Genomic DNA, 13032 nt, shown 5'->3' on the forward strand with positions numbered 1-13032 from the left:
TTAAAATCCCCCAAAATAGCTTTTACATAAATTTCTTGGGGGAAAATAGGGCTTTATTCTCATAACTTTATGCATTTTTTCCTCTTTTTTTAATAAAAGAAAAGAAAGAAGAAGCAGCTTTTTCATTCCTATGACATGTATGAGAACTTCCTTGGAAAATGTTACCCTCTAAGTCAGGGATGCTCAAGTTCGGTCCTCGAGAGCCCCTATTCAGCCTGTTTTCCATGTTTCTCTCCACTAACATACCTTTTTTTTGGGGGGGGGGGGGGGCTTAGTATTGATCATTTGACATGTCATCATCATTGTTCTCCCTTTTTTTTTTTTGTATGTGGATGTGTGTTTGTGTGTGTGTGCGTGCGTGCGTGTAAAAAAAAAAAAAATCCCATACCGCTCACCTAAACCGAACACTTCAAAATCCAGCCAGAGTCGTGGGGCCTCCGAAGAGGGACCAAAGAAAAGAAAGAAAAGCGAAGCCTAGCACCGACCAGACACCACCCACCGGGCCACTAACCAGAGTCCTTCACCAACCCCAGAGACATCTAAATTCCAACAAATCAGGGAGACCTCAAGGGCCCAAAGGAGAAACTGAGGAAAGGTAGAAAGGACAGACGAAGCAGAGTGAGATCCACAGACACCAGCCTCCACCGATTCAATAACCTGAGGGAGAAACAGATTGTGTCTGAGTTTCGATAGATGCTGGTGTGGTGGATCTGGCATGCATGAAAATCTTCACCAAAGAGGGGAGCCGTCGACCCCCGCCAGGACTCCACTAACATACCTGATTCATGATCAGGATCGTTATTAGGCTTCTGCAAAGCTTACTGATTAGCTGATCATTAGATTCAGCTGTGATGTAGGAGAAAAACATGGAAAACAGGCTGAATAGGGTCTCTCGAGGACAGAAGTTGAGCACCCCTGCTCTAAGTGGTCCCTGGACCTACAGTTAGGAAACCCCTGGCATAGAGGTGTGGAATGCATTCCAGTAGTTTGACCTGTAAGAGAATATGATGTAGTAGTAATAAAAAAAGTTCAATGATGGTTAATAATTATCCAGAAGTTGTGAATGCCCAACATATCTATCAAATAGCACAGAGCTGTTGGTTTAATTCATTACAGTGTTCTACTCCCTCTAGTGGTGTTAGTTGGAACTGTGTATTAAACACTTGGCATTTGTTTCCTCTTTGTGGTGGATAATATGCAGGGATCTTTGTAGACCCCTTGGGTACCCTAGCCAAGAAGGAACAAAAAAAAAACAGGAACATGTGTAAGATAAGCTATACCGTAATATATTAAATAATTGACTTCTAAATAATAACAAATTAATTAACTTATAACAAACAACTGGCTGTGAGGTATTGGACGGACCCAACGTCTTTTTAGCATTTTAGGCGTCTAATTTCCCATTGTGTCATTCCGTGCACAGCGCGAGGCATGACACTACAGGAAAGATGTGTGTTTGATAAAGAGTTTAAAGCTATATAGCAACAACTAAGTACTAAATTGTTCACAGGCGTTTGCAAATTTTTACAGTGCTTTAAATATATCTAATGTATTTAGAAACAAATCATCAATATGACTTTTCTTCATCCTTTTTTTTTTTCTTATTGTGTGCCATGATCGATAAGTTTACTTTGGCAACGTGCCATTGTCATCACAATGACTGTGTAAAGTTGTGTTGTTGATAACAACCAATATCGGCTGTTTGTCAGAGGCGGGGCCCAACAACCAGTGCTGGTAGTAAGGGGCCCCCTTTACGGGTACTGCTGACTGTCGCACATTGTGATTGCAGTGTTGGCTTGTTTGTTTGTTTTTTAATATTGGCCACTGTCGTGTCCCCCCCCCCCCCCCCCCCCAAGAGCATGTTGTGACGATTCTGGTGATGATATCCAGTGCTTTCCATTTTTGAAATCAAAATATGGATTAACTTGAGTACCTGCAAACTTTTCCTTCAGGTACGACTACGAGGAGGTCGACTCGGATGCTGCCAACAAAATGATCAAGGACCTGGAAACGGCAATGTTCAACCCGTCATTTGTGGGGACAAAGTTGTCATCGGGTGATAAAACGTATGAGGTGGCAGTCGCAGACAACTTTGCTTACACAGATCCTGTGGATCGAAGCGTTTCCAAAAACCAGGTCAGGAATCTGAAAAGAACAGCCATATGAAAATAGTCTGATCTTTTTTTAATCTTGTTATAAATGCATTCCACTCAGGAAGAGTGTAAATACTTGTTGCATTTCCATTGATTTGACTTGTCCTCTTACCATTGCTGAACTTTCCTGTTCTCTCAGGGTCTCAGGATCATCTTTGCTGACGGTTCTCGGATTATTTTCCGTCTCAGCGGCACTGGCAGTGCAGGCGCAACTGTCAGGCTTTATATTGATAGCTACGAGAAGGACCCCCAGAAGATTTACCAGGACCCTCAGGTCAGAACCTTTTACACTATAAAGCCTGAATCATTAAATAGGAGAGAAAATTCAGATTATCTGTAAATAAGGTTTTTATTGGTTATTTTGAACAAACGAATTTGCACTTTTATACCTGTCCAAAATATTATAATAAAAATAAACAGACATATCAAACATATTAGTATTTCCAAAAATCAGAAAGAACATTTTCCACTATTAATAAGTATAGGTGTCTCTCCTTTCTCAATTGGGGCGATCTTGCAAGGTTGCTGGAAAAGGCATCAGCTGGGTGACACCGGCGGAACCAGAGGGGAGGCCGGGGTGGCACTGGCCCTCCCTCAAATGTGATTGGTCCCCGGCAGGCACTAAATGATTGACATGTCACAGCATCGGCGCATTGGCGCCACACGCCTTGCAATGCAGCCTGCTAGCATCTTTTTTTCAATCAAACGCCTACTAATTGTTATGCCCCTTCTGCACAGCGCTATTTACCACAAAATGTTGTATTCCACCTCACTAAGAGTCTGGAGAAGAAGAATCTCCAGAGTCCAATCAAGATTAAAAAGATGTTTTTGGCAATGTCATGTTGGTTTCCCTGTAGACATGAGTGACTGTTTAAAAAACCTTTTATGGTCAGATAGATTGTTTTGGACGGACATCAATAAGTTAACGTTGTTTTGCAAAAGCTAAAAATAAATGTATGAGCTGATTGACGAACGGAGACATGCAACAGGAAACAGAAGTACGGAGCAACCTTTCAAATTAAAAGCCCAGATTTCAAAATAAGATATTTAAACATCACACACAAAACAGCTTGAAGAATACTTAACACTTAGTACAGTATATATATGTCCTAACGTTTTTAGTCTAGAAGTGGAGGATTTATTAATAACATTGATAACATTATGTGGCTGTAAATAAAGTAGTAGTGCGAGGAACAAATTTATTGTTTTTTTTCATAGGGTGTGTGGATAATGAAAAAAGGGATTAAATAGACTTGTTCCTTAAAATTAAACTAATGTATTAAAATACTATTCATGATAAACACTGATGTTAATTATTTCATAGATTTGAATGTTTTTGTACATAGTTAATAAACAGCACTTAAGTGCAAAAATCTCCTGCGTGCTTAATATGTACCTACCGATAAATATATTTCAACATTTAGAGACTCCGAAAATAATTTATTATGAAACAAATTATTTGGCATAATCTTTGCATGCCCCGGAGTATCTGAGAGACCCCCCCCCCCCCCACACACACACACACACACACACACACACACACACTACCACCACCACCACATTTATAAAAGTGCTGGGTGATACTGCCCTCTAACGGATTATACATGCAATGCATGTCTCAGATCATATCAGGGATTTTTTTTTATTATACTCATGAAATAGAGGGTTCAGAAAGTCTTGTATTTAATATGATACGTTTGACTTTATAGGATTAAATTAATAGCGGTGAGAGAGATCAGCCATCTTTTTTTTGGTCTTGTCCTCATTCCAGTCGTGGATAAGCTTCTCCAATTAATTTTTAATATGATTAATTCTTAACGGATAGTTGCCCAATCCAGTTCTCCAAGCCCAAGACCTCATCCACCCAAAGGGTTGGAGTTCATTGTCCAGATTGTCAGCACAAATCATATGGTTCATTCAGTTTTGTTGTGGTGCACATGTACATTTTTTTTTTTTACTAAATGTGTATCGTGGCTTTGTGCAGGTGATGTTGGCACCCTTGGTAGACATCGCCTTGAAGGTTTCGCAGCTTCATGAGAAGACTGGACGCACTGGCCCCACTGTGATCACATGATTCCGCTGCCACATTGCCTCCACTCCGCAATGATCACCTTTTAGTCTTCTGTATTTACTTAAGTCATTGGCTGACCTACAAATGAACTGGACAAAACACAGGACAAGGTTTACACTGCCATATTTCAGTTAGTGTGTGGAATTTTCACTAAAAAGGCAAACTTGTTCATTGAAATGCCTTACACAGACATGTTGACTTTAATTCCTGTAGCTTTTCAATAGTAAAAAAAAAATGTATATAAGAAAATCAACGTCTAATGCATGATCTATTGTGTTGTCCAGTTTACTCTCAAACACTGTGACAAACAAGTAACTGACTGGAAATCCGAAAGTTTCTTTCGTCCTAGTCTTTCATCTTGATGGACCTGGTGCCTTCCCCTCTTCTTTCAGACTAGACAGAACCATAAAACCCCAAAGAAAGCAATGTGAAGATGAGGAACTAAAAATAAATTACAAATAAAGTAACCTTTATGATCATTAGTAATTGTGGTCCTGTGTTGAATTAGATTTACTACATTTACTCTTCCAAAGTTGGAGTTGCACATGGATTTTCCCCTCTCATGTCCATTTCATTGAATACACCTACATCATAACACGATGTATCAAAAATGATACCCTTACAAAAATGTCATGTTTATTAAACAAACATCAAAATAGCATTAATCTTTTTTTTCTTCACTACTGTATGTTGAAGAATGAATTATAATTAGTGAGTATAACTACATGAGTTTTGTACTGTGGTGAGCAAAGTTTTGGTTCAGTCTTCCTGGTGAATCAACTCCATAAGCCTCCCATACATAACATAAATCCAATCCAAATTTGCTTCTTTATGTGCAGTTTTCCTACAACGAGATGGTCTGTATAATCCTGAAAAATGTTGCACGTAAAAAAAAAAAAGAAAGGAAAAAAATGGACCATTTGTGAGCCAAATTGGAGTCAACTTGCACAACTGCCATATCTGGACTGAAATTGGCTGCAATTTGCTTAATGGGAGTAAGGGTTAAAACTCAGGTGCAGGAAGGCTGCATGTTTCCCTCTGAACATGACAGGGAAAATTGGCCTTAATCACAAATGGTATACTTTGCAACAATTTATGTCATACATGTCAATGTGTCGTGCCTATGACCATCAGTTCACTAATCCCTCACCAAAGCATGTGGGTTAGTTAGGTTAAAGTTCTTGAGCTGGGATTAGTCATTCAGGTTGTGTTTTCCAGTGAAAGAGTTTGATGTATAACTACGATGCGTATTTCACATTTCCTGGGATTTGTGAAAACCTTTGGGACAGCTGTGTAGAAGTCTTTCAACGTTGTTCAGACCCATCATGATGTCCTGGGAATCATGATTGCATTGCACAAGGGCCTAGTAATGCAAAATGTCTTCCTCTTGTGTGAATGTCGCTAATGGCACCCAGGCTGTATTTGGATTGGCTGTCATTACATCATGTAATCACACAAAGGATTACATTAAGATGGTCTGCTCTGCTGCTATTAAGAGACCAAATGGCCTTTTGGAGAGCTGGAATGGCGCCATGTTTACAGAGGGACCCATTCAGTTCACCAGAGAAAAGTGGGCAACATGACAGACAAAGACGTCATTCTCAAAACTATTAAATAAGGTTAAAGAATACAAAAGTTTCATATTTCCTGCTTGGCATCTTGTAATTCTCTCTTTGAGACTCTTCTTTAAACTGTATACGACAGTTTGGTGCCCAACCTTTTCTATGCTCTGTAACTCTAAAACGTTATTATAATTGAAAGTTAGCAATGGTGAAGAATTGCGCTATTCAATACCAAGACTTTTTCCAAACATATTCAATGCGAGCCCCACTAGCCTAAACATACTATTGTGATTAATTTTGCATTTGTTCAATATCCATCAGTTTCATTCCATCTTAGCAAGGCGGCCATTTTGCAACCTGCTGTTGTGTAAAAATGACATCACAGTTTCTCAGGTAACGACCAATCACAGCTCAGCTTGTGAACGTAACATAACCAAACTCATAAAGCAGGTGAGCCGTGATTGGTCTTTAACTGAGCCCTGAAAAACTGTGACGTCATTTTTAGTCGACATGAAGTGGCAAAATGGCCGCCCCTTGAGATGGTTAAATACAGGTGTTTTTTGCTGCTTAAATCATGTTCTATAAACACAATACTAACCAGAATGCCGTGTTTAGACTAGTGTGGGTACATATAGAATATTGTGAATAAGATTTTGGGGTTGACTTCGCCTTTAAAGGAGTTATTGATACAGCTCTTTCACTGGCTTTCATTGGATTGTGCAGGTGTATTTACACATTTAAAATTGAAGAAAATTTGTAACATACAAATTGTCACTAGAATACCAATCGTCAAGGTTTGTTTTTGTTTTTTTAATAAATATAGCACATTTAAAATGCAGTAAATACTGCTCAAATTGCTACACATATTAATAACAATAACGGTGAAAAAAATACAAATTAAACAATAAAATGGAAATGTTCAACTCAGTGTGCATACATTATATAGTAAAACACTATCAGAAACAAGAAATAACAAATAACACTAAAATAAAACACAATAAAAACGAAATGGACATTAAAACAATAAAATGCAAGTGTCCAGGTCAGCTTGTTTAAACGCCAGCATAAATAAATACCTTTTTTAAAGTGACTTAAAACATTCAATAGATGAGGCAGAGCAAATATTCCGAGCCCTCATCGCCCTCAGAACTGTGAGGGGCTGCTAACCACGAATCCACTATACATTCTGACCTTGTGACACACCTGTGCGCTATTAAATCACCACTGATTCCCAGATGGACACTTTTGCCTTCCATTAATAACCCTCCAACCATTAGAGGCACTATTCACAAGCCTCATGTGATTGGAACCCCTCTTTCTTTTTCTTTCTTTCTTTCTTTCTTTTTTCTTTCTTTCTAATGAATTGTACAGATAAATTCTTCCAGTTGGCAAACATTCCCAAACAATTCCACTTGCACCACCATGCAGTAAACAAACCCTTCCATTCCAATTTGAACATGGCTAAGCTATCAAAAGAAAAAGAAAAAAAAGAGAGTAAATGGTTTTGAATTTATTTTTAGCCTTCTTCACTACCACTGTAGTTTGAACGTGTAAGTGGGGAATCGTACAAAAGCACCGTAATTTATATTTCAACAGTTAAGTTGATTCTAAAATAGACAAGGTGGACAGTACAGTAAGTCAAAATGGCGGTCATACTTGGTGAAAGGGCACTCTCCGGTCATTGAAAAGCATTAGACTTTAGATCGTTGTAATTTGACGTGTGAGGATTATTTTTATTTCAAAATATGATGAAATGTCGTTTATTACTATATGGGTCATTCCAGAAATGAAGGACATTTTACATCCTTCCCATCAAATTTTAAATAATTAACATACAAAATTGTAAAACATGCAGTTTCTGAGTAAATGTACTTGACCTGAGACCAAATCTACAAAAACTAAGAGAAAAAAATGCTTAGAAATAGTTTTTTATAAATACCATATAAGTCTGGAGTACCCCCTAAAATGCCATTTTTCTCAACCCAATGACCAAATTAAATCTAAAATAAAACAGTTAAATGAGGATAAGCAGTTCAGAAAATGAATGGATTAAATAAATGTCTTTATTATTATTGTTATCTCTTTTATCACAGTCTTTGCTAAAGTTCCTTTTGCGCATCAGCCGGGTGCAAACCATGTACACAAGTCACTTATTATTATTATTTTCATTGCTGATGCCTTTTTGTAACTGTGGGAACATTTGTTTTAATAAACATAATATTTCAAATTATTATTATTTATGGAACGTGTGTTAAATAGCTAAAGAGCTAGCTTCTATGCTAATGCTAACATTTGTCTGGATTTGTAACCCCGTGAAACCACCACAATAAAACTTCTATTGACAGTACACTCTAAAAACAGTTGGGTCAAAAGTAACCCAATTATGGATCAAACATGGACCGATACACTTCATGGGTCAATTTGACCCAACTTTCTGGGTTGTTTTATACAAAATACCCAATTTTTTTTACCAATATTTAAGACTTTACACCAAAAGACCCATTTCTTGACTCAAAGTTGGGTCAGATTGAACCAAGTAGAGGATCGATCCATTTTTGACCCATTGTTACAGATTTTAAAACAGTTTCTAGGCCTTCAGTAAAAGCACTGAGAATTACAGCACTCTTTTTACCTTCTTTCACAGCCGTGTTGAAATCCGCCTGTTTTGCGGAGGCCTTACGTCGCATCCCTCAACCATGAAACCATGGGATTTTCAAGTCGCAAGAAAGATAGAATGATTGCTGGACTTGAGGTTGAGAGGAATGAGGATACTAGAGATGTTGCTAGAATCCGAGGAGAGGCGAAGGCCATTTGTGACATTGAGGAGGGTGTTTTCAGAATTGTGAGAGAAACAAAAATCTAGTCTGGAATGAGGTTGTTGGGAGGGAGGTGTTTTGATTTGAGAAGTGATGGCTGGCCTATTCTAGCAGTTCAGATAAAAATGGAAGCTTCGATACGAATCATTGCATAAATTCCCCGTTGTTCTATTGGCATTGTCCAGCAATAAGCATGCACCTCCCAGTTTGTGTGACCTTTTTATTCATCTGTTATCTCTGTTATCTATTTTAGTTTTTCTGAAAAGCAGTCTCTTTACGTGTGTGCCTTAAATTTGTCATCAAAATGTTTTGCATTTCATGATAATTTCTTGGGGAAAGATTCTTTGAGCTAATCAAATTTTATGGTCACTACGTTAAACTTGAACAGTCTTGTGGAAATACGTTGTAGTTTGCTCTAACAAACAAACATGTATACATGACAGAACAAAAGCAAAATAACAGAGAAAATGAATTGGAATAAAAATGAACATTAGGATGAATCAAAAAAATATGTAGAGATTCTCAGAATACAGTTAGTCACTTATCGTTTGTTATTCCGAAAAATAAATGCAAACAAATGAGTAAACGTATTTTCATGAAAATAGAAAACGTTTTAGGTTGTTAATTTCTATAATATTTGTTATGAACGGCATTCTTATCTTCATTCAGTTTTATTGTCTAAGACATGACTGACAGTATTTTTGGTCTTTCCATGTGCTGTGGTCTCTGCAACAAGCCTCTGGGCTGTGCTCTTGCAAACAACCTCGACGACTTTATCCAGCATTCATGACTGAAAAGATCTTGGTGGAAAAGACGATTTAATGTTGAACCCAAGGGGGCCAAACCTTCGCAGAGTGTTAGAGGGTCTTGATGACTGGTACAGTGGACACGGATACCCATGAGTTTCACGGCCACACAGGCACATGCAAAGAAAATGTCAAAGGAACATACACGTACAGAATTAAAGCATGCACAATGCTTAAAGCGACTCAACTGTGCGACAGCCATGACAGAATCTGTTCTCCCTGGGATAAACGCTTCTTGATTCCAGCGGGGTCCATCATATAATTGGAAGTTATTTTCCTGTAGTTTGCCTTGGCCTATTTTAATTTGAGTCTTTAAACTAACTACTGCTTTGTATGGACAATTCGGAACATCTGATGGTCCTCCATACCGTAGGGTGAAAATAAACATGTCAATAAGGTGGGGCTTTAGGACCCAGATGCGGGAAGGCAGAGCAAGGAGGCAGAGGTGCAGTCCAAAAGAGGTTTTAATTTCAAATCAAAAAAAAGCTAACTTCAAAGTACAAAACAAATGGAACTAACAAAACCTGAAGCAAAACATGAAAAAACAACTAAGGCGAGACTAACAACATGACATGGATCCAGATAAGGCAAAGATGTCAGCGTGACGTGGCGAAAGACTTACAAACGTGGCAACAGCAAAAATGAACCGACACAGACAGGGGGGAGACAACCGACTAAATACACCTAAACACTAATGACATGACAAGACACACCTGGCTGAGGGCACTGATTGGATGACACATGAGGGTAATGGGGAAAGGTGGACACAATCAAGGTTGACACAGACACCACACGAGGAAGGGCAAGTGACCAGAAACGAGAGGAGTCAGACTTTTCACACTAAAACAGGAAATGACAAGACAAGGGGAAAACATGACAGGGAGTAAACAAGACTGAAAGTAAACATGACAAAACAGCGTAATGCTTTTGCCTGTAACTAGTAGCATACAAAGCTCTCATAAAGTTATGCCTAAAAGTTGTTGTGCGGTTGGATGTTCCAACCATAACATGATGGAAACTTAATTATGATTCCATGAAAATGTGTCAAAGCACTGAGGAGTAAAGTTTATTAAAGTGTAGACAGGGTGGCCAGGCTAACTCAACCTGAGATCAAACAAACCTATCTCGGGTTGAGTTAGCCTAGCTACCGTGCCATATGCTAGTCTTTTGACATGTTTTAGCTCGCACGTCGCACATTTAAATATTCTATGGAACACTTTTCACATTATGCCCCTGGATTGACTGGAACCAGTTCAGGGTGTACCCCGCCTACTGCCTGAAGCCAGCTGGGATAGGCTCCAGCACCCCCACGACCCTTGTGAGGAATAAGCGGTTAAGAAAATGGATGGATGGACTTTTTACATTATTTGCTTAATATACAATATTCAGATGACCTAAGAACTAAATTGAAGAATTAAAATCGCGTATGCATACAACATGCGATTTTAATTTTCATTAAAAAAAAAATAATTTATGTAATGTACAAGAGGCTCTTGGCTGTTTTTAAGAACATTGATCTAACGTTAGACCAATTACATCCAATTTCTGTTCATATCGCACTTTTGCTTCAAATCACATTTTGAAATCAAAATAATCCTCACAAATCATACTACAACAATCCAAAGTCCAACGAGAGCTTGTATTCATCAAATAAGACCGCCATTTTGACTTGTGATGTAATTGTGACATAAGCTCGAAATTGATAATGTACTTTAGTCGGTAATTCGCACAACCTCGGAGGTATGGAAGGGCCAAAGAAACTGCAAAGATTCTGAATGTTTGTTGGTACAGCAATATCGTCAAATATCTTTAAAATAAATTACGCTTTTAATTCAAGTGATACCAATTTAGGCACACCCTTACACTATCGCAAATCAGCAGGAAGCCTGGGCTGAATCATCTCTATACTCTGGTTAACAACATCTCCCCGGGGATGATTCTAAAAGTCGATGGATGGAAGGAAGGAAGTGAAGTTAGATTTTAATTAGTTACACTAGTAAGGCTGTTGTTGGCCTGCTCCGAGACTTGACAAGGACCAGCAACATTGTCGGTGAAGCCTTATACTTCCTGGACAACATCACCACAGAGGAAGTTCAACAAACACTTCAAACCAAAAATAATTACATTTTAGGGCCTTTTCATATTTATTTTTCTCTGAGGCTCACAACGAAGCCAAAAGATACTTACAGAGAATATTAAGAGGTTAGTATCATATTAATGATCCCAGTCAGGTCGAGTCCAGAAGACACTACTACATTGTTACCAAATTACCAATCTTTTGCTTTTATCTTCTCCATGTGTGCAGTCACATGCACATGACAAAGTATGTGCCACAAATTAATTCAGTAAAATGAAACAAGGTGTGTGCATGTGTGTGCGCGCACGAGTGTGTGTGCGCGTGCGCGAGTGTGTGTAACATTTGTACAAGTTTTACTAATTGAAAAATAAAAACTTGTTTTTGCCTTTTATTGCATATTATGCCTTTTCAGCCTAACGTGGAAATATGTTATATATTTTTGTGTTGCATGCACTCTACTCCAATGAACCAATCCACAAACATTAAAGCACTCATAGTGCTACAGTTTTTTTGGGAAGAAAATCACCTTTCTACAAGAAGATGGGTCACGAGTGTGTCTTCCAGCATTAAAATGAACCAAAACATACTGGCAGATCAGTAAAGGAGTGGCTAATGAAGAATTTTTTATTATTATTATTATTACCTTTCTTTCTTTCTTTTTAATGCATGAGGCCAATAAAAAAAAAGTGCAGTTGGCCGCAAATCACATATTGTGGATGCCTTGGGCCCTATTACTGTATATCTGATGCTAGAGAGTGATTCCCATATAGTATAAACTGTATTTATTTATTTACATTATATCCTTCGTCTTGTGTTAACTTTCTGTTACCATCTCTTATGTTAACGGGTCGGTTTCGACCCGTGTCTTAAATCAGCTGTAAAATACACTAAAAACAAGTAGTTATCATCCAATTTATTTCTCATCTCTTGGTTGGCTTGTTAGGCTTCCTTATCCATGAAAATATTAGTTTTAATGTTTTTGGTGTTGGCTTCTGGGCCTTTTTTGTCAGTATACCAATCGATTTCAATAAAAAAATTAATTTAAATATTATTGACTATAGTAACATCTAAGGTGTTACGGGTCGATTTCGCTCCATATATATTTACTTCAAGAAAAATGCAAAAAAGTGTTTTTTCAGCAGTAGAACTTTAATATAAGCACAAAATGAAAAGCAAATGATATTGTGACCCTGCAGTCCAGTAGTCATATCGAGGACCACACGTTTTCCTTGTTTTTTCTCAGGAATGCCACTTGCAGCTTTGCCTGTGTAAATCTGTAGCTTCCATGCATAGCTGGTTTTTGCATCGCAGCCTGCCCAGATTTTTATGCCGTACTTCCCTGGCTTACTGGGTATGTATTGCTGGAAGGGGCATTTTCCCCGAAAAGGGACAAGACGTTCATCGACTGTCACCTCTGGCCCTGGGTTGAACATCAGTGGAAGGAGTTGCGTCCATCTCTCTCAGACATCCCTGATGGGAGCAAGCTTGTCAGATCTTGCTCTGCTATTTCGGTTGTCAAATCTGAGGACTCTTGATATCATTCGAAA

The 13032-nt window shown here is 38.3% G+C and overlaps 1 protein-coding gene across 1 annotated transcript in view; it reads left to right on the forward strand.

Moving 5' to 3' along the window:
- pgm1 (phosphoglucomutase 1) overlaps positions 1-4706 on the forward strand; it is a 16806-nt gene extending 12100 nt beyond the window's left edge. Inside the window, exons 9-11 of the mRNA XM_077584690.1 lie at positions 1953-2136; positions 2293-2427; positions 4138-4706. Of these exons, the coding sequence (XP_077440816.1) occupies positions 1953-2136; positions 2293-2427; positions 4138-4227 (409 nt within the window). The 3' untranslated portion in view covers positions 4228-4706. The remainder of the gene's footprint in view (positions 1-1952; positions 2137-2292; positions 2428-4137) is intronic.
- The last annotated feature ends 8326 nt before the right edge of the window (positions 4707-13032 follow it).

Source organism: Vanacampus margaritifer, chromosome 13 (genome assembly GCF_051991255.1).
Source record: "Vanacampus margaritifer isolate UIUO_Vmar chromosome 13, RoL_Vmar_1.0, whole genome shotgun sequence".
Lineage (NCBI taxonomy): Eukaryota > Metazoa > Chordata > Actinopteri > Syngnathiformes > Syngnathidae > Vanacampus > Vanacampus margaritifer.